This window comes from Ambystoma mexicanum, chromosome 4p, assembly GCF_040938575.1.
Source record: "Ambystoma mexicanum isolate Mex_15411 chromosome 4p, UKY_AmexF1_1, whole genome shotgun sequence".
Classification (NCBI taxonomy): domain Eukaryota; kingdom Metazoa; phylum Chordata; class Amphibia; order Caudata; family Ambystomatidae; genus Ambystoma; species Ambystoma mexicanum.
The window spans coordinates 225,092,160-225,114,564 of NC_090927.1; the positions used below are offsets into that span (position 1 = coordinate 225,092,160).

At 45.2% G+C, this 22,405-nt stretch overlaps 1 protein-coding gene across 2 annotated transcripts in view; it reads right to left on the minus strand.

Annotated features, from left to right (window-relative positions):
- The window catches only part of EFHC1 (EF-hand domain containing 1), a 285,060-nt gene that overhangs the window by 151,661 nt on the left and 110,994 nt on the right, over positions 1-22,405 (minus strand). For both annotated transcript variants that reach the window (XM_069605742.1, XM_069605741.1), the window contains exon 4: positions 19,452-19,601. In XM_069605742.1, the coding sequence (XP_069461843.1) occupies positions 19,452-19,601 (150 nt within the window). The remainder of the gene's footprint in view (positions 1-19,451; positions 19,602-22,405) is intronic.

A 22,405-nucleotide genomic window follows, 5' to 3' on the forward strand; every position in this document is an offset into this window, starting at 1 on the left:
TGGGATATTCAGAACACGTATTTGCACAAGTGTTTCATTGGCTTAGTAAGAAACAAGCCAGCAGTATTTATAACATGCCTAGACACAAGTGTTTCAGTGTGTTTCAGTAAGGTGGGAGGGGCCTACAAAATCACTACACAGGGACGTGAGCCGCAGTTCACTTTTCGGGCCACCACTTGGGCTAACAAGTGAATTTATTGAGTTTAATTTACTTTCTCTGGCGTTTATCTGGGGGTTTAGTCTGGCGCTTCTCCGTTTGCAGAAGTTGTATGGGCCTAACGCAATGTGGTCTATACTTGGACAAAGTGTTTTTTGCAATATATGGGAATAACAAATTTCAATTTTGTACCAAAAACAGGTTTATTGGTCAGCTGAAAAGGACCACTTTTTAGGGTGCAGGAGGTACAGTGGACAGCTCTCACGCATCGGTAAGGTGTTTTTGTGATTGAAATACATTCAGCTAAAAACAGCAGCACAAAAGCTTTGCGTAAACGATCAGGTGCAGGTGTGTGGAAAGGGGAAGCTGGGGGTCAGAACCAAGGAGGTGGGAGGTTAAGTTGCGGTTAATAACTTTATCCCCGGTTGGTTATTACGTAAAGCAGTAAGGGACAGGAAACAATCAGGTTATATGCTGGAAGTGAGGAAGCAAATGTATGGTAATTCATTTGTTCTTAATTTTTCATCCAGCTCTAGGTTTGCGTAGCAGTGTCTCAGATAGGGTCACCAGACCTGTTTTCAGGGGTAGAGATAGTTTTGGACACATCGGCCAATGAATTTGATGAGGAAGCCAGGTTATTCGCACGATTCCAGGAACAAATGCGGGCGAGAGGAAAAGACTGGGCAGAAAAAATGCTGAGCGAAGGACAAGGGCCACTTCTCCATCAGAGCACTGTGCAAGCACAAGTTCACGCTGTTCAAGACTCCCCCACCCTCCGCTCACGGTACTACCGCCGGCAAGTGTCCAGGCTCCTAAGAGGGCACCAAGCACCAGGCAAGGTAAAGGGCAATTGGTGGTGCATGTAATAGAGCAGGCAGGAGCAGGTTTGGGGGTTCGGGTTACACAGACCTCAAAGAAACGGGCGGCTAGGAAAAGCAGGATGACACAGCCATTGATTTGTCCTCCACAAACACCAGAGGAGCAGCCGGGCCCCATGGGAGGGCAGCCACCAACTAGTGCTTTATGTGTGGGTGAGCCTATCCCAACTGCCCCAGTAAGTGATTTATTGAGTTCATTACCAGGAGTGATGGCAGGGATGAGCGCCAAATTGAATGAAACACTGGGGGAAATGTTGAAATTATTGCGGGGACCCATTTTTCCACCTGCAGGTACACCTAGTAATGGGTTAAGGGAAGCGTGGGGAGCCCCACCACAATTAGCATCTGGGGGTATTGTGTGGGGGAGCATGCAACCAGGACCTCAGCCTCTACAGAGCCAGGCAGTATTTGGGGGTACTGCCCTACAAATCCTGGTGGGGAAAAGCAATGTCCCACCAGGGTCTGAGGTTGCGGGACAATTGCAGGCAGGTACGGGTGGTAGCATGGCAAGTATCACGACACCAGTGCTAGCGGCTGTGGTCCCAGCACCCACAACGACCACACCCACACAGGTGACAGCCCAGCAACCAGGGGGGACAGTCAGTGTGGCCAAAACCGTCACAGCAGTCAATGAGGCCACAACCATCACACCGATCATTGAGGCAGTAGGACCTGCCATTCAGTGGGTTGCACACGCACCCTTAATAACTTCCACTCTTGGGGTTGCTTGGCACGTGCCTAAGGATTTTAAAGAAAGACTATGGGCAAGGGAGCAATGTGACATACTGTGCATTCTGGAGACGGAAAACGCAGGACTTGATTTTAACATTAGCAGGGAAGAGGACAGGAAAAGGCAGAAGAGGGTAAGACCAGAGGACAACATACAGAATTGGTAGTTGGCATTTGATCTGTTGGCAGCTGTCTGGTTGGAGAAATCCCCAAACGATGGTCAGGCTTTGATGACATATAAAAAGGGAATAACGACTGAGTATAGAAAATATTGGACCACAGGTTGGATAGACTATGATAGGGCCTTTAGAAGAAGGATGGCCCGGGAACCGGAGATGAGGTGGGATCACAAGGATGTGGATGCATGGATGGAGTTTATGGGAGGTAAGGAAAGGACTAGCATACACAATGATGTTGGGATCAAGGGAGTGGGGTCAGTGCTTTAAGTGGGCCGGGGCCTGCCAGGGCTGGGCCCCGGCAGTCTCCAGAAAGTGGGGCTGAGCCGGGGACCTGCCGGGGCCCCCCAGTCCCACACAACATTGGTGGGACGCATTATTCCGCCGTGGCTGCAGCCATGACGAGAGATGCGCCCACCATTATGTCAGGCAAGCTGACAGAAGTGCCAGCCAGCCACAGCAACGGTGAGGCTGGCAGCACTTCTGTCAGTCAGTGTAACTTCCTCTGATGACCCCTCATCAGGGTCATCAGAGGAAGTTACTGTTCCTTTGTTTGCCCTCCCCAGGTCACTGACCCCGGTGGGCTCTGTGATCTAATATGCAGATTAGATCACAGAGCCCGCGGGTTCGCAGAGGGTGAAAGACGCCTCGGGCTCAGTGATCTCTGCTCAGAGTAGATAGATCACAGAGCCCGAGGCATCTATCTCCGTCGACAAAGCTTTATAAAAGATGCCTTGAATTGTGTACGTTTCAAGCCATCTTTTATAAACGTAGAAATATTTCTATGTTTATAAAAGACGGCTTGGAACATGCACAATTCAAGGCATCTTTTATAAAGCTTTGTCGACGGACAAAGCCACCTTGGGTTTTGTCCGTTATCAACGCTTTATAAAAGATGCCTTGAATTGTTTACGTGCTTAAGCCATCTTTTAGAAACATAGAAACATGTTACAAATGTCTATGTTTATAAAAGGTGGCTTGAAAAGTACACAAATGATAGTAAGGTAAGCACACAAGTGTACGTAACTAACTATGGTTTGTGCACTTTTCAAGCCACCTTTTATAAACATAGAAATATGTAACGTTGCTACGTTTATAAAAGATGGCTTGAAAAGTACACAAACCATAGTAGTACGCATACATACATAAATGCTTACATAATTTTATATATTTGCGCACCTTACTATGATTGTGCACTTTTAGTCCACTCCCACAATGAAAGCCACGCCCCCAAACAAGGCCCCCCCTCAATTTCTTACCCCACTTAAAGCACTGAGCGTGGTGGCCATGGGCGAATAAGTGGGAGTCAAAGAAGGAGTGGCAGCCATTTCAACCACCCCTTCCAAAGCAGGGAGTGGGGGAACAGACCAACAGGGGAGCCATGGAAGGAAAACAGAGACTGGAGGGGAGGGACCAAACAAACGGAGGATTCAGGGATGGGAAAGAATGTAGGTCATTCAATAAAGGGTCTTGCACATGGGGAAACAAGTGCTGTTTCTCATCAATGTTCAAAGTGCAGAGGCAGCCACCCAAGCATTTCATGCTTCAAAACAGAGGGGGGACTCAGGGCAGGGGGAGGACAAAAAAGGGGGTCAATGAAAGGGTTTGGGCAATGGGGCCAACCCCTTTGGACAGAGGGTGCTTCTGGAATTTCTGCAGGAATACCCGAGTGCCGCGGATAGGGATTTGGTGTGGGAAGGTTTCTCCGAGGGATTCAGGATTCCTTATGAAGGTCCCTTGACGGGACGGATGGCGAAAAATCTCCCCTCGGCACTACACCATCCTCTGGTGGTCACCCAAAAAATTACAAAAGAGGTGGAACTGGGCAGGGTGGTGGGCCCTTTTTCCATCCCCCCTCTCCCAAACTGCATTATCTCCCCACTACGTATTGTGCCTAAAAAAGAGAAGGGCGAGTTCAGATTAATACACCGCCTGTCCTATCCCAAGGGGGATTCAGTGAACGACTGGTTGGACCAGGGCGAATGTTCAGTACACTATGCATCATTTGATCAGGCCATGTTGATGGTTGCCGCCACAGGCCGGAGGGCTCTCTTGGCAAAAGTAGACATTGAATCTGCATGTAGACTCCTACCAGTACACCCAGAGAGTTTTCAACTATTGTGTTTTCATTGGGAGGGACCTTTTTACGCGGATAAGTTCATGCCAATGGGTTGCTCAGTATCTTGTTCTTATTTCGAGGCTTTCAGTACATTTTCTGAATGGGTCGCCCGCAAGGTGGAAGGGAGCGGGGACATGATACATTATCTGGATGATTTCCTGTTTGTTGGGCAGGAGGGTTCTGGGGATTGTATGCAGGCTCTGTCCTCGTTTCAAGGGTTGATGGCTAGAATGGGTGTTCCATTAGCGCCGGAAAAGACACAGGGGCCCACTGAGTTCTTGACTTTCTTGGGCTTTGAGATAGACACAATCCAGGGCACCTGCAGACTGCCCCGAGACAAGGTGAAAGAATTGATTGAGGAAATTGGGGCCACTTTGGAAAAAGACAGGACAACGTTGGAGAGGGTCCATCAATTGCTGTAGAATCTTAATTTTGCGGCAAGGGATCCCGGCTGGGAAAGTATTTGCACACAGGCTAGCCAGGGCAACAGCATGGGTGACAATGGCACACCATCACATCCGCTTAGAGGCAGGTCTGAAAGAAGATCTGCGCATGTGGCGGGCATTTCTCAAAGACTTCAATGGGGTCACGTGGTTGAGGGGCCCTTGGCAGTCGAGCGAGGAACTGCACTTATACTCTGATGCCTCGGGGAGAGAAGGCTTTGGGGTGATACTGAGTTGTGAGTGATGCGCCCAGAGATGGCCAGGCCAGGGCATAAACAGGGAAAGACTAACAATATCATGGCTTTGGAGCCATTTCCTATAGTACTGGCACTCATGCTATGGCCTGGTGAATTGGGCAACAGAAGGGTGCGATTTTGGTGCGACAACAATGCAGTGGTTCCGGCCATCAACTTCCATGCAGCATCTTGTCCGGCAGTTTTGAGCTTACTCAGAAGGCTGGTGGAGGTGTGTTTGAGAAGAAACATTGAATTCAGGGCCAGACATGTACAGGGGGTGGTAAATATTGCGGCTGACTCTCTTTCTCGTTTCCAGTGGCACAAGTTCCAGGCGGCATATCCAAAGGCAAACATGGAGGGGATGGCCTTCAGGAAAGATTGGTGGCAGCTGGTGTACGTTGACCAGGTGCTCTGGGAAATACGGGAGCGATCGCTTACGCCAGGCGTCAGATCCCGGTACCGGCAGGGCTATGGTAAGTTCATCCACATGATTGAGAACAAGGTAATTATGGGCGGTTCTCTGGAGGAACAGGTACAGGCATTTGTGGTATGGGCGCATGGTAACGGTAAGAGCAGGAGTTGGGCAGCTGCCCACCTGGCTGCCATAGCATTCCACTCGAGACTGAAGGGATTAGGAAATCCAACGGGGAGTGTAGGGTTTGCATGGCTTTGAAGGGGTGGGGCTGGGCGAAGGGGCCTAAGTGGGACAGCAGGAAGCCAATTGATTTAGATTTGTTGAATAAGCTTATTGTGGCATTACTGGCAATATGTTCTGATCGATTTGAGGCAGCACTCTTCAGGGCCACATTTTCACTGGCATTTTTTTGTGCCTTTAGGATCAGCGAACTAGTGGCAGCAGGTAAAGCTGATTTTTCAGGCAGGGCGATAGCAGTGGGGGATGTGCAAATCTGTCCAGCAGCAGAGCGGTTCACCATTGACTAACTACCAGTTAAGAAAGGTGCTGTCTACAACGCTGGGGGCTCTAGGGATGAGGGAACAGGGCTGGTCATCCCACAGCTTTCGCATAGGGGCTGCCACTGCGGCATTTTTACAGGGCATTCCAGCACCTGATATCATGAGGATTGGGAGATGGCAGTCAAACAGGTTTCAGCTTAATGTAGGACCTCAGTGGGCTGCGGAGCAGCCAGCAGCGGGGACGTAGGTTTGCCGCAGCCTTGAGAGAGATGGATTACTGCATGATACACTGATTTATGTTTTTCTTCACAAATCCTTTTTTCTTAACTCTTGAAACTTTTTACCCACCAATGACACAGTTTGGATTGTGGGACATTCCTTTGTAACACGGGCTGAGCCCGGCACTGGCACTTGGGTTCCAACCTAGGGATGGATCAGAATAAAATAGTGTGGTTAGGAACATCAGGAATGCGATGGCACTCTCTTTTGCCGGCCGTCCACAGGCATTTACAATGGAGGCCTGCTCCTAGGGTGATAGTGGTCCATTTGGGTGGCAATGACCTCGCAACCATGGGAAGGGGACGATTATGGGCACAGATCCAAGTGGGCCTACGAGCACTCGCTCAGGAGTTACCAGGGACAGAAGTGATATGGTCTGAATTGGTACCCAGGCTGCAATGGCGCGGGGGTGAATCACAGAGGGCCATGGAAAAATCTAGGCGCAGGCTCATAAAGGCATTGAAAGGTTTACGCTAGCAAATGGCTTTGTGAGGCACACATTGCTAAACACACTACCTTCCCACTATATTGCGGACGGCGTGCATCTATCGGAGAAGTGATGCAACTTGTTCCTTACGGCTATCTTGGGCACCCTCTTGAAGGTCGGGTGTAAATGAGTGTGATGGTAAGTTGGTAAGTTGTTGGAGCATGGGGGCATTGGAGGTAGTTGGGGGGCCACCCCCAAAGCGTGGCAGAGTTAGGGGCAGTCCTAGCCGGGGAGGAGTTCGCCACGGCTTGAACCGTGGGCGGTTTCCTGATGGCCGTACCCGAGCCAGGGTCGGACGATGGGCATTGGATCCCTATGGACACTGGGGACTCCTCACCTTCATGTGCAGTGGCCTGAGGAAGAAGCAATCTGTGAACCAATCTGGCGCAACGTCCGGTGCCTTGCGACATGCATGGAGGCGGGAAGGGCACACCGGAACAGTCAGAAGTTGCCACACCTTTTGGGGGCTAGGCGTTTTTTGTGGTATAAATGGTCATGAACCATGGTGCTTTAGGGCTGGGACTGCCCCCATTTTTGTATGTATGCTCCAATAAACTGTGATCTGGGTTTCCAAAAAATGTAAAACGTTGTTGGACTATTATTCACTGACTGCTCAGGTTTTGGTTTCCAAGATATGTCATCCTCACACGAGAAGGGGGGGGCGCCAATGGGGGCTGACACCGCTATGAACACTCACAAGGCATACTAGGTCTGTCTCGCCTCCCTGTTTTCCCATTATTTGTTTGTACTATTAATTCAATTATTTATCTTTGTTGTAATTCATTGTCTACCTTCCCTTTCCCCACCCTGTTGCCCTGTGTGCTTTGAAACAGTTTTGCTAATTGTATAAGCGCCTAACAAGGGACCAATAAATACAAATAAATAAACAAACACCAGGAACCATATATAGTTATTTGGACAGCCTCAGCCTGTGGCCGTGAGGCTTGGCTGCCCCGCTTCAGCTAACGATGTCTTGTTTCACAGCATGTAGTCCTTTCACATCTGCTTAATTGCACGATGGGCCAATCCCTACAAATGTAAACCGGCGCAAGTCTCCCGCGCATGCTCAGGAGCATTCTTGCTGGATGCTTGTGCGTTGAGACAGAGGGAGCCCCAGAAACACCCCGACTCAGCAGCAGCTTTTGGAGAAAGCTGTGGCTCAGCCTGACTAGCCCCGGCCATTGAATGCCCTAGAGACTAGTAAGAGAGGCTTGTTTGATGAATGGACAGTGATGAGATGATGACGGCTTTATGCTGTCGTGCGGATCGTAAAACACCATGGTTTTGTGCTAAGCTGTTCCATCTTAAAATGAACGCGCATTGACTGTAAAACAGAAACAGCTGTGCAGCAACAGATTTAAGTCTTACTCTACTATAGTTGGTGACTAGGATAAATGCCATTGTGTTTTAATGAAAGTATCTGCTTTTGATTCCGTAAAACATTGCATTGGACTAATCCATCATTTGCAGAGATATATGTTTGTGCACCTGACAGTCACAGGTATGAATCGTAGCGTGTCCACGCAGCGCTGGATAACAGAACCATTCATTTTGGTATTAATAACACCTGTGGTCAAAACTGGAGAACCTTCAGCTAGCAAAGTGTGCCACTTAAGTGTAGTAGCTATTATTCGATAGTAAATGACTACAAGCACATATTAAAAACAAGAGTCAAGGGGCCACAAGGAATGGCTGTGGAGGAGTTTCTGCGCAAATGTATACATGCACCATGTAAGTATTCTTGGCTAGAATTCCAGATACATATGCTCAGTGAGAACCCTGAAGTTAAGGACCTCAGTCATAGGGCGTAGGAGACCCCATTAATTAATCAGCGTGTACTTCATTTCTATTAAGACTCTAAACCAACACTTTCTCCTTACTCAAGCTGAGATTCAACTTCGACTAGTTTCCTTCTACCCAATAGATCTGGCCATCTTAGCTAGGATTCAGATAAGGTATTGGATGTTGCTTCAGTATTGCACTCAATGAGACTTAGATCAGTGAGTCATCAGTATACAAAGGGCATGACAGACCTTGTCATCTGATGGCACTCATCTCTGAGCTAAACCTCAAATAGTATGGTGCTCATGAGGAAACTTGACATTGTGTTGCCATAGTTCCTGCTGTAGGAACACTTTAAGAGGCCCTACAGTACACAGGGAGAAGGCTGAAACAAGTGTTAGGAGTCCTCAGCTGAGGCCTCAGGCGAAATCCAGGATGTTTTACGAGTGTAATGGATTATAATACCTGTTACAGCCCCCATCTAATTGCTTTAATTTCATTATAATATGGGAAAGAAATTACCATGTTAGAGCTTCTGTTCTGGGAACTGAAGTGATTTCTTATGAGTCGGACAGCCTCAGCAACAGCAGCAGGAACCTAAGATGCTCCAGCCTGGCTACAGGCCATTACAACCATTTGTCAGGCTGTCAATTCCCACAGGCACGCCACAGCACATCCCATTAACCAATGTAGGGATCCTTAGGTAACAAGTACGATCTGCTCATGAAAGTCACAACCTTTACATGTGCAAACAGTAGAATTTGAGGACAGTTCAGTGGGCTCTATTCTATTAATGCCCTGACACTTACATTGAATTGTGCCAACACAGGCATACTGGTAGATACTGGTAGATAGTAGAACCCCCTTGTGTCACATAATCGTGTATGTAGAGTACTTCATAGGATGTAGTTGTTAGGGGTTTCACAGGGCACCCAGGTAGGTTTGGGATGGCTGTGCTGATGTAAGGGGACAGCCAAGCGCATACAGCAGGAGGCTAAACAAGAAGGAAGAATAGACAATGTAATTCAGAACAACGGAACAGGAAGAAAGGGCAGACCGCAATGGTGAACAAGAAGGGACGGGAACCATGCACTGGACAAACAATGAGGAATCCCACTAGGAGTGTACACATAGGTACACACAGATATAAGGGAATCTCAATGCCTCTGTGAAAGTTACTTTGACAGGCACCACACCCTGCAAGCCCATGGAAGGGGGCAGCAAGAGTGGCTTCTGTGTCTGGACCCTAGGGCACAAACAAGGAGTGTACTTACACGAGACAAACCGGTATGCGTCCAAACGGAACCTACCACAAATGCCCTCTGAGGGAACAGAGCGCAACACACTGTTACATTAAATTAACTATAGACTACAAGTAAAACAAGACAAAGGAAGGAGCAGAAATTGCCTGCTGGGAAACCCAGCAACCAAAATCTGAACAAAGGAATAAATAACAGAAGCACTAGTGAGGACAAGAACGGTAAAAGAAATATCTAGGGAAGAATAGGCAGTCAAAGTAAGCAAGGTTTAGGACAGATCCCAGGAATGAAAGGAAAAGCCAGTAGAAATGAATCTAAGTGCAATGGTACAGGAGACTGGAACTGCAGACTAGAAATCAAGGGCCGGAATCAAGCAACAGCAGACTGAACTATGGACCAGGAACAAGAAAACTCAGGACTGAAAATCTAGACTAGTAAAGCAAGGACTGAACAGCAGACTGGTCATATGGAATTCAAGGAACTGGAATGGTAAATCTGGACTGGAATAACAAGGGCAGGACTGCAGACAGATAACAAGGAAACTCAGGACTGGAAATTTGGAAGTTAAAGCCAGGTAACACAGACTATGAGCATAGAACAAGGATCTACAGGCAGGAAACAAGATAATAGGTGGTTGAGAGCAAGGGGCTGCAAACAGGGAAGCAAAGACTGCAAGCAGGAGAGCAGGGCTGCAGTGCAGTAAGCACAGAGGAACAGGGCAGAAGGCAGGGGAGAGTAAGCAGAGTAGCAAGGCTGCGAGGCCGGGAGTACATGGCTCTGGAGCAGGAGCAGGAGAGGGTACAGGTTCTGACAGCAACAGGAAACAGCCGAATTCCTAGGCTCAAAGCACAAAGGGGTAGTAGCAAACTCAGCTTCTTAAATACTGCCCTGCCCTGTGCGGGAGCAGGCTCATTATCAGCACCTGGAGCAGCACACCTGGAGATAATCTGCCTCCTCCCTCTCTGGTCCTGGGAAAGTGAAAGCAGCACTGATCTCTAGGGCTTCTAGGGATTGTGGTTCCAAGACTGATGCATAGGAAGAACTAGGGAATGAGAACTGCCACAAGGTGCATTATGGGAATTCAAGTCCATATTTTCGGATATGCAGATTTGTGAAAGGAAATGTTAAATAATGATTTAGGGGCTTCTCTGAAGATGGTAGAAAACACCGGGCAGGTCTGCAGACAGCACCACCCAGAGGCAGAGATGCAGAAACATGACAGTAGTGTACTCAGTCTTCAGAACAGGGGCTACAGTAATGGACTTCTTGTCAACACTGGATACTGGCATTTCACCTTTGTTTTACACCACTGCTGCTGGAGTAATCCTGGATTTCTTCATCTTTTCTTCATACACTGAAAGCAGATACACGTGTGGTTGCTGCTGCAAGCAAAGAGTGAATTCTGCTAACAGGCGTACAGAGACTTTGGATAATCACTACCTGCTCTACACACAAGAGCAAGCTACAGTCAGAACAGATGGAATGTTCAACTAAACTAGATTTGGCAAAAACATGCACCTGGTTATCGAAGTCCTGTGACTGCTGTGTGTGGCATCAAGGGCTACTGATCCTTTGCTCTTGGAATAGTTCCATAGTTCTGTTTTGTGCCTCATGCACGCCACAACATCAGGTTTGCCTGTCACTACTGATCACAGACCATGGGACTAAACTGCTGCATAGAAGATACCAGTGCACAAGACAGTGCGCATACCGAGGAGGCAGATATCTACATGAACATGGCACCAGTCTTTCGACATGATCACATGTGGGAATACTGGGTTATGAACCATCATCGCTGTATTCATCAGCTGGCTTCTATCAAATGAGATTCTAAAAATAGCCACCTTTCTAAAAGCAGAATGTCCCTGGAGCTGTACCTGACATTTCACATCGTTAAGAACAATGCCCACGAACAAGATCATCTAGATAAGAGAATTCCGTGCTGGCTTCAATGTGAGTTGTATTCACCACCCACTTAAATCCAGGTAGTTGGTTCATCTTCATGTTTAAGGATTCCAAACTAGAAACATTCCCAACTATAGACATTCCTAAATATGTTCCTATGTAGCTGGTAGTCCTATGTAGTTCAAGTCTGAATACTACATGGCCATTGTCTTTTCTCTTGCTTCTCTACACTCTCAATTTCCCAGATTCTAAACAGATTATGCTTTTCCTCAGTTTCCCCAGAGCTGCTCACAGTTCCTGGGGGTGTTCTAGAATTCAGTACAGTATGTAAACTGTCATGCTACTAATGGGTTTGAGACTTTTCATTTTTCATTTTAATTTCTTGTGGCAAATGCATACACAGGCTCAACATTCAGGCCTGCCGAGCAGACACACTGATTGGAATATCTTATTGTGTTACTATTTTCTGGCTTTGCCTGGGACAAATAGAAGTTGCAGGCCTCCACCTTGTTTTACGAAAAACAAAAGTTCCCTGAATCCAAATGATGAGTTTTTAAATTGAAACAATTCTTTTGATTACAACTTTTTTGGTACAATCAGTTGTAGAAGAGACTTAATGTTACTATATTTAATTATAAAAAGCCATCAGAGGGGTTACTACTGTAGGTGCCTTTCCCCGGCTTACTACGTGTGAGAGAAAAAATAAAATAGCAGACACAACCCCTTGTTGGGGAAAGAGGCACTGAGACCCGGCTGCAAGAGTTCAAAGGATGGTTTATTTCTCCAGCTAGGAAATAACCCAAAAACTCCCTACCACATTTACATCAGTGCTAGTATATATATATTAATTAAAGTAACTCTACCAAAAAATGCTAAATGGACCCAATTGGCCAGGCGGTGTGGTGCTGTAGGTGTGGGTGGCATCTCTTCCTCCTGGTTGGCTGAGTGGCTGACGAGATGATGGACGTCAAACATCTTGTCCTCCACGCAGGTCAGGGTCCATTCACTGTGGTCACTACCTAAGCTAATATGCTACACACTAAATAACAAATTATTTAAAACATGTTATGCTACTTGTCACATTTCTACAGAAGTCACACACAATGATTATTGTCAGTACAATTGGGTCATTCGTGGCTTTATTTGGAGGCCTTGACCTTATTGTGCATGTAGAAGACTCAGGCTGTGTTTCGCATATCTGCTAGGTTTCAATCTCATTAGTGCAAGTAAAAACATATATAGTAGTAAAAATGCTTAAGGTTAGTAGTGGGTGTGTTGGGTGGGTTTCGCAGCACAGGCGAGGGTCTGGCACTTGAAAGAAATACCTTACAGGGGGTGCAGGGTCAGGATGGCAATAAATTGTTCTAATGGGGGTGGGTGGCTTGCACGTTTATGAGGACGAATTGAGCAGAAAGTGCTTAGCTCATCCTGGTTCACATGCCGGTTCTCAGACGAACAGTGATCTCAGAGGAAGAAAACTGTAGCATATTGATTGTTGCAACTTTCTCCAGCTTCAGCGTGAGAATGGAAGCGCAGAGCTTTCCTTCGCAGGGGGAGTGCAAGGGTGTGGGCCAGCCAGCTGCCCGCGCGCCTTGTGTGTGTGTGTGTCTGTCCTTGGCTGCTGCGGTGGAAGGGGAGCTGAGCATGGCTGTACTATCGCAGTGAGGCCCGTTTACCCAAGATGGAGTCGAAAGGGGACACAAAAGATGGATGCCCCGTGTCCTGCTCAGTAGTCCCTTCTATGTAGCAGTCAACCGTGGTTAGCTTCACATAAGGGCAAGGGGCAGTCCCACTACCGGAGGCACGCGGTCCAAGCCTTGTACTGAGGAGCGTACGATGCAAGGGGGCCTGAGGACCCTCGCTCCCATACACTACTTGAAGAGCAAGTAGTACCCCATTTAATATCTGGGGTGACGCTTCCTAACAGAATCCCCTCTGCACTAACCACATTTCTGTTCAGGAGTGGGGTCCAGAAAACAAGGAAAAAGGGAAGAAAAAGAAAAGAAAACAACCATTCTGCATCTTGTCCACAGTGTTTATTATTTTTCTTTTTAATCCCAGGGGACTTTGGTAAAGGTATCTCCTATGCTACTTGCAGCGGCCAATGCTGGTTGCTGTCATTCCGATCTGTGCAGTTGTGCTACAGTCTGCTCACAACGGACTTTCGGCCAGCCCCGGGTTAAGGGGGCAAGGCCGTCATGTTTATGGCAATGGATTTTTCCAGTTTCTACAAGGTCAGTCAATGAGCCACTCTGTAGCAGTGGAACTTTTCACAGGGGCCGAGGCCAATGCCCCTCACCTGAGAAAGATGTTCCTGGAAGCATGTTACGGTCGCCATATGGTGACCTAGAACTGGTTAGTCATGTTACTCCTTATGGACATGGACATAAGCGAAGGACTAATCCCTAGAGACAGTTAATTAAGTGTGAAAATCAATTTGGGAATAAGGGACAGGAAGGCCTGTTAAGTGCCTTGGTGTTGTATATGTATATATCACCATTAGAGACAAAGTTAATGTTTATGTACAATAATATAATGTTGTCAGAATGGAGATGGATTGGACAGCACAATGCATTCCAATCTAGAACTGACATTGGTTTAGAAGGTTGTGATATGAAAAGAAAACTGTTAGTCAAGTAGCAGCAGGTTGGGGTTGCCTTAACCTTGATACTTTATTGATGATAAAGACAAATAAGTACAGTAATAAATACCAGCAGATTTATGTGCCTTCATTCCTAATACTGGCGGCAAGGATGGGATTTTGTGAAAGGATATTTGTGATTGTGACGGATCATAAGCCCTTGGTTGGCGTTTTCAACAGGAGAGGTTTTGATGGCATCTCTAGGAGGATTGCCAGGTGGATCCGTGGAATGCAAGGTTTGTATATAGAAGTGAGGCATGTAAAAGTTGAATTGAATGTGATAGCTGATGCGTTGTCCTGTAATCCTGTAGATGGTGATGATTGGAACGAGTGTGAAGAGGAAGGAGAGGTGTTTGCTAACTGTAAAGTGGCAGATGAAAAGGAATGGAGAGATCAGTGTGAAAAGGATGAATTGTATAAAATGGTTGTTAGGTATGTGCAAGAGGGGTGGCGGTTGGAAGGAGTGGATGAGGGATTGAGAGGTTGCCGGAGAATAAAGAATGAACTGAGTGTGGTAAAGGGGATCTTGATGAGAGGAGAACGCATGGTGGTGCCGGAAGGAATGAGAGAAGTAGTGCCAGGGATAGCTCATGAGAGGAACCTTGGTGTGTGCAAGACAAAATGTCTTTTTCGTCAGGATTTCTGGTGGCCGGATTGGATGAGGAAGTTTTTTTTTTTAAAGGACTGTGTGGGTTGTAAAAATAGCGATAAGTCTTTGTGGCAAGGACACTGCCCATGAATTCGATTAAGCTGCCCAGCTCGGTTTAGGATGTAGTTGCAGTGGATATTTTGGGTCCGATATCGACAAGAGGACATCAGAGTGCTTACATTTTTGTGGTTGTGGACTTGTTATCCAAGTGGCCTGAGGTCTGCGTGGTAAATGACATAAGAGCACACAGCGTTGTGAATTTTTTGGAAGGAGTATTTTGGTGAGAAGGTTTCCCCAGAAAACTGGTGTCAGACAATTGTCCACAATTTGTGAGTAGAGAAATAGAAGAATTATTGAAGGAGAACAGGGTGGAGCATTCCACAACAGCGTTGTATAATCCAAAAGGTAATGCCACTGTGGAAAGGTTCAACAGGACTTTAATGGAGGTGATATGCATTGCCATAGCAATGGGCGGGGATTTGTCTCGGGCTGTGGCAGAGAGGATAATACAATATCAGACTGTAGCCCATCAGGTTACGGGAGTTTCTCTGTTAGAGGCATTGAGAAGGAGGATGGCCAATTCGAGAATGAAGCCATTTTTGATGGGAAAGTTTGCTGGAGATCACAATGTTGTGTCTCGGGAGGTTTTATGGGAGAGAGTGATGTGTGGTCAAGTCAAATAAAAAAAAGAAGTATGATAAAACAAGTTGATAGAAAGGACGGTTGATGTGAGAGGGTGTAGTGCTGAAAGTAAGGTGTTGAAGGAGAGTACAGAAAGGATGTATGAAGTATGTAGGGCCATTTCCTGTGGTGAAAGATTTAGGGAATACAGTGCTGCTGAGCAATGGTGAGAAGTGGAGCAAGGAAAGAGTGGCGATGTGTGCTTTATATACACAGGTGGGAGCAGCCGTCTCCTTCAAGTTGCCCTCAAAGAAGGGAAGGAAGTGTGTTATATATGTATATATCACCATCGGAGACAAAGTTAATGTTTATGTACAATAATATAATGTTGTCAGAATGGAAATGGATTGGACAGCATGATCCATTCCATTGTAGAACTGACATTGGTTTAGAAGGATGTGATATGAAAAGAAAACTACACCGGATGCATTGTTTGAATCCTGTGGTAAACAGCAGACGTCAGAGGGATGCACCACATAAAAGAAAAAAGAAAATAGAAAAAAGACAAAGGGAACAGCACAAAGTAACGCCTGAAAAAACTGGGTTGTCTTGGAGCGCAGCAATTCCGACCCACTGAGTCGGTACAAAAAAACAGAACTGGGTGTGGACAGTTGGTGACGTAGTGGTGAAGGGTGGAGGGTAGAGGGTGGAGAGGCATGCGGAGGGACGCACATGCAGTAAATAGTCCCATCACTTAGAAGTTCTTAAAGGTGCAGTTATCTTTTTGGGTCTGCTTTTTCCACCCGCCTGTGGATGCAGGCATTCGCAACCAGTTTGGAAGGAGGGAGAGCAGGACAACAGAGAAATATTTAAATCCTAAAGCATCCATGTAAATCGATGGTACAGTGTGGCCTTTCGTCTCCCTGTTCAGTGACACAAGAAAGGGATGCCTCTTATTACCTCTCTTATTCATCCTATCATTGAAGCATTTCTGAAGGCAACTCAATGTCACTAGGTAATTACTGGTATGAAGGTGAGTAGGGTTGAATTCAAGTTGTCTATATACTAGTTATCCCAATAGAAAATGTTTACATCTTTTGGAATTGATTGACGACTTACTTTGCCAATGTCTCTTGGAAAAAGTTGAATAGAGATAAATAGCTTGAGATCGGGTTCTCTAGGGATCTGACCAATTCTATGAACTGAACTTCAAAATGCCCTATGAACACTGAAGACAGTACCAGGCCTGGCTTGGTCCACATTGATGCGGTCTTGGTGGGACTGGTTGCTGTAAAAAACAGATGACTGCCATAGATGTATTCCCGTTTAAGCAAGCGCACAGCGAGTTTCTCAGACTGCTTCTTCAAAACAATTGATGCCAAACTGTCTCAATGTAACAAGGATGGCTGTAGCTAGAGTAAGGTCCCATAAACAGAAGTGTTTGGTCAATTCACCTACTTTTAGATTTTATTATAGGGTATTTGTTGCTAAGCAAATGTTAAGTTTGTTCATGGAGCATGATCCAGATAGGAAACCAAGCTGGGTCCATTTTGCAGGAGGAACCCGTATCCTGTATCCTGTATCCTGTGTCCGTATCGTTGAGTAACCAAGATGGAATGAATGGCATATGAAGAGCTACCCTACTATCTACTTCTACAATGTAGTACTGGATGACATTTGCAAATTCCTAAATATCATTCAAATCGCGGTCATTGTTCTATCTCGCATAATAAGTAAATTAAAATTGCTAAGAAAGTATTCTTTTGGATGCAATGATCTGCCATACTCTACATTCCAGCGCTCAACATATGGATTGTGGTAAATTCCTGGGCTTTCCTGTGGGGGCAGTGCACTATTGGCTACTGATCGAGATTTCTTTAGAAAGATATAAGCAAATACGAAGTGCTACTGCATCCATAGAAAAATAGGCTTACTTTTTGATTCTCCGGCATGTCGAGGGATTAGGGGGTTTGAAGCTTAAGGCCACAGATTTCTATGAGATGTTCAGGGGTGATGGTAACTATCTAGGGAACGTTTAAATAATTGTGCGAAAGAGACCTCAGGGTGATAATGTCAAGGAGAGAGTGAGAGATTGTCTGGGCAAACACTCACAGGGTGTCTTGATTGATGCAGTATTTTTTTTACCAAGCACAGAGCCCTTCTCATTCCAATATACCTGCTAAAATATCAACTAAAGATAATACCTGTTGCGCATGCAACTCGTCAGCATATATTGTGTACATTTTAGTTTGTTTTTTAAGTTTTGGGTTTTGGTCCAGCTGACCTTATAGAGCATTTTTCATCATAATTCTTATTTGTCTTTTGTGGGGGTTGAGCATTAAGTCTCCACACCAACTGTACTTACCTATTGCCATCGCATTGCAAACAATGACATGGTTAGTGCCTTCAATGCCCACAGCTGGTGGAATATGATATGCGGCACACATAGCCTGGAAAAAGGTGCCCTAAGGGACATGAGTGAACATAGCAGGCGTCAGCAGACATGGCCACACTTCAGCTAAAGCATGTGAAAAGGGCAAACTGTTTTGAAGTGTCTCCTAAACTCGAGTGTTTTTTTCTTTGTTTCAAAGTTTAATATGATGTGTATATGTATATGTGTATATACGTGTGCGCTTATGTATGTATTGTGATGGGTGCATATATAGCGAGAGACAGGAAACACTAGCAAAGTTATGGTGGGTTAATAAAAGCTTGATACATTCACCTAAAACCTGAAAGTAGAATAAGCCATTTCTGCTAAGTCAGATATGGCAGAGCGCCACCTAGAAACCATCACAGGAAGTTCACCTCCAGTTAAGAGTCACATGAGAAATGCATTGTGGTGTGCAATATAGCTCAAATGCAATTTCTCTGCTCCAGAAAATCATCTTTGTCTTATGAAGCCATGCTGTTTGCACCTAGTTTTTTCAGCCCAAAAAAGACAGATAGACAGTTATCTGAACTAGTTGCTTCTCTCCCCTGTTCCCATGTCTTCTCTCACTTCCCAGTTTTCCATTCTGTTATTAGGGGCTTCAGCTTAAAACACTATTAGCCATATTCAAAAATAGGTCAGGGCACGCCCCTCTGCATGAAAGAACACGGCATGATAACCTGTTCTGTGGGAATGTACCCACTCAGAGTCTGCAGACACATGTTTTAGCTCACTGTTCCTTTCACAAAGGAGGAATATCGATTTGCATATCAGTCTTTGTCCCACCCCCTTGAGCAGACCAGCACCCAAATGCTAGCTAATCCTCCTTTGAACATGAGTACCAACAGCAACCCCAGACACGTGTTTCACACTAGTTGGGCCTCATCAGTGAGGTGGTGCTGTGCCTCTCTGAGCACAGTGACCAAGGGTTCCACATCTGGATAACCCTAGGTAACGTAGGGTGAAACCCCAAGTTCTGTGTTCTTTCTTGCAGAGGGGCGCCCAGACCTTTTTTTGACTATTAGACACATTATTGAAGGGTATTGTGCACTAGATGTTACTAGGTGGCATCTTTGCTCAGTGCATTATGGGATAGGTGTCCCTGTTTCTAATCTACTCAGTCGCGCTATGGTAGTTCCGACACTGTGTAGTCACCTACAGGTGAGAGACAGGATTTTAGTTTATTCTAGGATATTAACTTGTGTATCTTGGGTATGGTAGAAAGTGTACTTGATTTTGGTTTTGAGGATAATGTGCTACATAATGAACTTCCTTATCGTCTAAAAGATAAAGTGGCTGATGTGTTTTTTGACACTGTATGGGAAACTTTCCTTACATCTTGTGTGCAATATTTTGGATAAACTAGTATGCATTTAATGCGATATTTCATTAAGCAATTGTTGTATGTGTATAAGCTAAACTACTATTCCAGCTGTTATTTGCGTTTGATCCTGTTAATTAAATTATAAAACCAAACTCTCATTTAACAAACAAAGGAAAGAAATTTGAAATATGCATTGATCTGGGACAGAAAGCGACTACCTAAGTGACGAGAACGTATATTGAACCCAGGCTCCAGATATATGTGTACGATTTGGAGATTTCAGGGCACGGCTCCTCAGCCATAGATTCCTTATTGATGTTACCAATAATAATAATACCCTTACTATAAAACCTGATGCCAAGCAAGCGCAATATAAAACAACATGATTAACCTTAAAAAACAGTGACAAGCATCACTTACCTTCCGGTCCAAAGTGAGAAACTGCTTTAGTTTGTCAAACTCTGATGGAGTGATGTAGGTGCGTGGAGGATCTTTACGGAGTTCTGTGTAGGGATCTGGGGGTATTTCCTCTGGCGGATTCAACTCAATACCTTCACTCTCCAGGAACTCCTTAAAAAGAAAGAAGAAATTATACAATATTAAAAAATGCATTGTACATTTTAAATGGCAACCTTTTTGTGAAACATGCGGGGTAAAATATGTGGTCTTTTAGGGTATCTCTATTGTGAACCTACTCTATAATCAACCAGAGTACATAGTCCTGCAGATAGGCACTGTTACTATGACTAAATCTATGGGATACGGATCAGCCATATGTGTTCCTGGCTTCTGCTTGCATTGGAGAGTGAGGTCTAGAGTTACCAAGACCAACTATACCATTTAGTGATTGGTGTTTGAGATTCATCCTGAATCCATACCAGAGAGAAAGCCTTGGAAGTGCCCTCCGAACATTGAAAGTGGTTTGCCAACTTAATGTCTGAATGGCTACCAACTTGTGGTTGGAGTCTGCATTTCCTCTCCGGCCCCTTAGCTTAAAGAACCTGGGGATGAGTTCCCAAGCACAGAAGAAGTTAGCAGCAAATGCACTTAGCGTAAGGAAGTCTGTGTGAACTTGCAAACTTCTAAGACCCTCTAGGTGGAAAGGTTCTGCTCTAGTATCATATATACCAGAATTCATTCTATCCGAGCCAGATCAAGCCCGCCCTCATTCCTTCACATGGCGGCATCTGCCGGATTACAAGCCCTCAAGATCTCTGACCTCGAGAAACTTTGCTGCCTTGTTCTTGTACGGATCTGGCTCTATGAGGTGACACCACCGGGTACTGTGCACCCAAGCAACCGACAGCATCGGAGACCTGTGGCTGTGATAAGGCACAGAGCTACAACATCCTACAAAGGACCACAAGTGAATGTAAGTACTCAGTGGGGTGCATCTCCTACACAATCTGCTATGCCTGAAACTCATCTGCACCCACTGCACCCAGAACTGCAACTTCACTAGAGTGTAAAGCTGGACTGCACGGCTCCAGCAGTTCTCCTTAAGATATCCTTATTGGAAGATCTTCCAACAGCTACTCTTCGATCACTACCATCAGAGACTGCAACAATGATTTGACAGAATGTCATCTGTGAGGGCGTTAGGTCAGGAGCTTTTTCATTTGTGCTTTGCAAGGTGAAGGTGCTTTCTCTACAGGAAAGTATGTGCTGCTAAACAACACACTTTCCACATATGCTCTGTTGCTGACAAAGGTAATGTCTGTGGTTACAGCAGAGCTGATGTCAATCTCAGTGAGTATGTCATATAATCCAAAGCATTTGCATAGTTGAGATATGCTTTGCACTGTCTATCGATCAAACAGCAGGCGAAATTCGAACTGTCCACCTTTCTTTCATACACAAACATGTCATGTACTTTAAATGTGCACATGCAGAATCTGGGTATCAGTTTCACATAGAAGTTCCTTTTTAAAAGCTAATTTGGCGACACGGGAACAGCTTTATCCTAAACAGATGTTAATCTTACTCTGATGTTATTTTATACAGAGAAAGATATAGCGTAGTAGATTGAGGAAACAAACACAATATAAGCATTTATACCTGGGAGGAGAAGGTCATAAATGAAGCCACTTATTCATTAAATAGACCAAGTCCCAAATACTAAAGTAATAGGGTATTTGAGACAGATTGGCCCTCCCTTCAATAAAAATACCTTTCCTTGTATTATTTTCAGACTAGAAACAGTCAGAGACAAAGACATACATCTTTGAAAACGGCAGCTGGTGAGTCAACCCTTCATTAACATGAAGCACACAAAATGGCGGGATCCCGAGGAATGTTCTGCACGAGATTTTGAAGAACAGAAACATGACACGTAGAGCTGATCTCTGTCTATTACATGGCAAAATGTAATGCATAACATACGTATGGCAGATGGATAGGAGTAACACACAGCACGCTAAAAACCAATGCACGCTACAAACCAATGCATTTTGGAACTGGGTTATACTTTTGTCCGGATGAATGTTGATGTGTCAAAGGAAAGGGTTAAGGAAGAAGTTAAATTACAACAGCCGAGTTGTGTAAATGAGAACATTATGTGTTCCACATTGTTCATCTAAATATTGCGCAAGTCCTAAATGTGCTAAAAAACAGTAAATGTAAATATGTTTTTGAATCTTTAAAGCCAAATTGTGTCAATGAGATCATGACGTGTCTAGTACTGTTTGTCGAAAACCTTCAATATGTTTTAAATGTGTTCAAACAATAAATGTAAAAATATGCTTTTCAATCAGATGAAGTGAACTGTTGTTGAATAAATATTCTGGAAGCTGGTTTTGCACAGTGCACAAACAGATGGTAGTAAATATATAGGTAACTTTGAGTAACAATTCTCTTTAACTTCATTCTCTGCTGGGTAAAGTAATCTGCCCTTTCCCACAAAATATGGTTCCATTTTACCATTTTACTCTTGCTCTCATCCACTCTCTTCCAGTGAAGGGGTGGATCGTTCTTTGGCCAATGACCTCTGGTCTCTGGGTTTGACCTTAAGTTTTATTGTCTAATGTATCCATGAAGTCAGACTTAACAAAATCCCACAAAACAGCAGATTTATTAGAACCCCCTTATTGTTTCACAAATGTGCCCCTTTTATGATTAAAAACTAAAACGTTGGCTATACTGTAGACGGGGGGCGGAGGGGCAAATCTGACCCTCATGCTCCCCCACACAACTTAACACGAAGGTAGAAAACAACAGATGTGCCTCACTCTTAGGCCCATCACAGCAATCATCGATGTATTGCAGGTGTGAGAAGCGCCATACTCACAGATAGCCATTCAGTCCATACCCAATCGACGATTTGCACTATATGGAAATTACATAGATCAAGCAAGTCGACTGAATGCAAAGCCAGA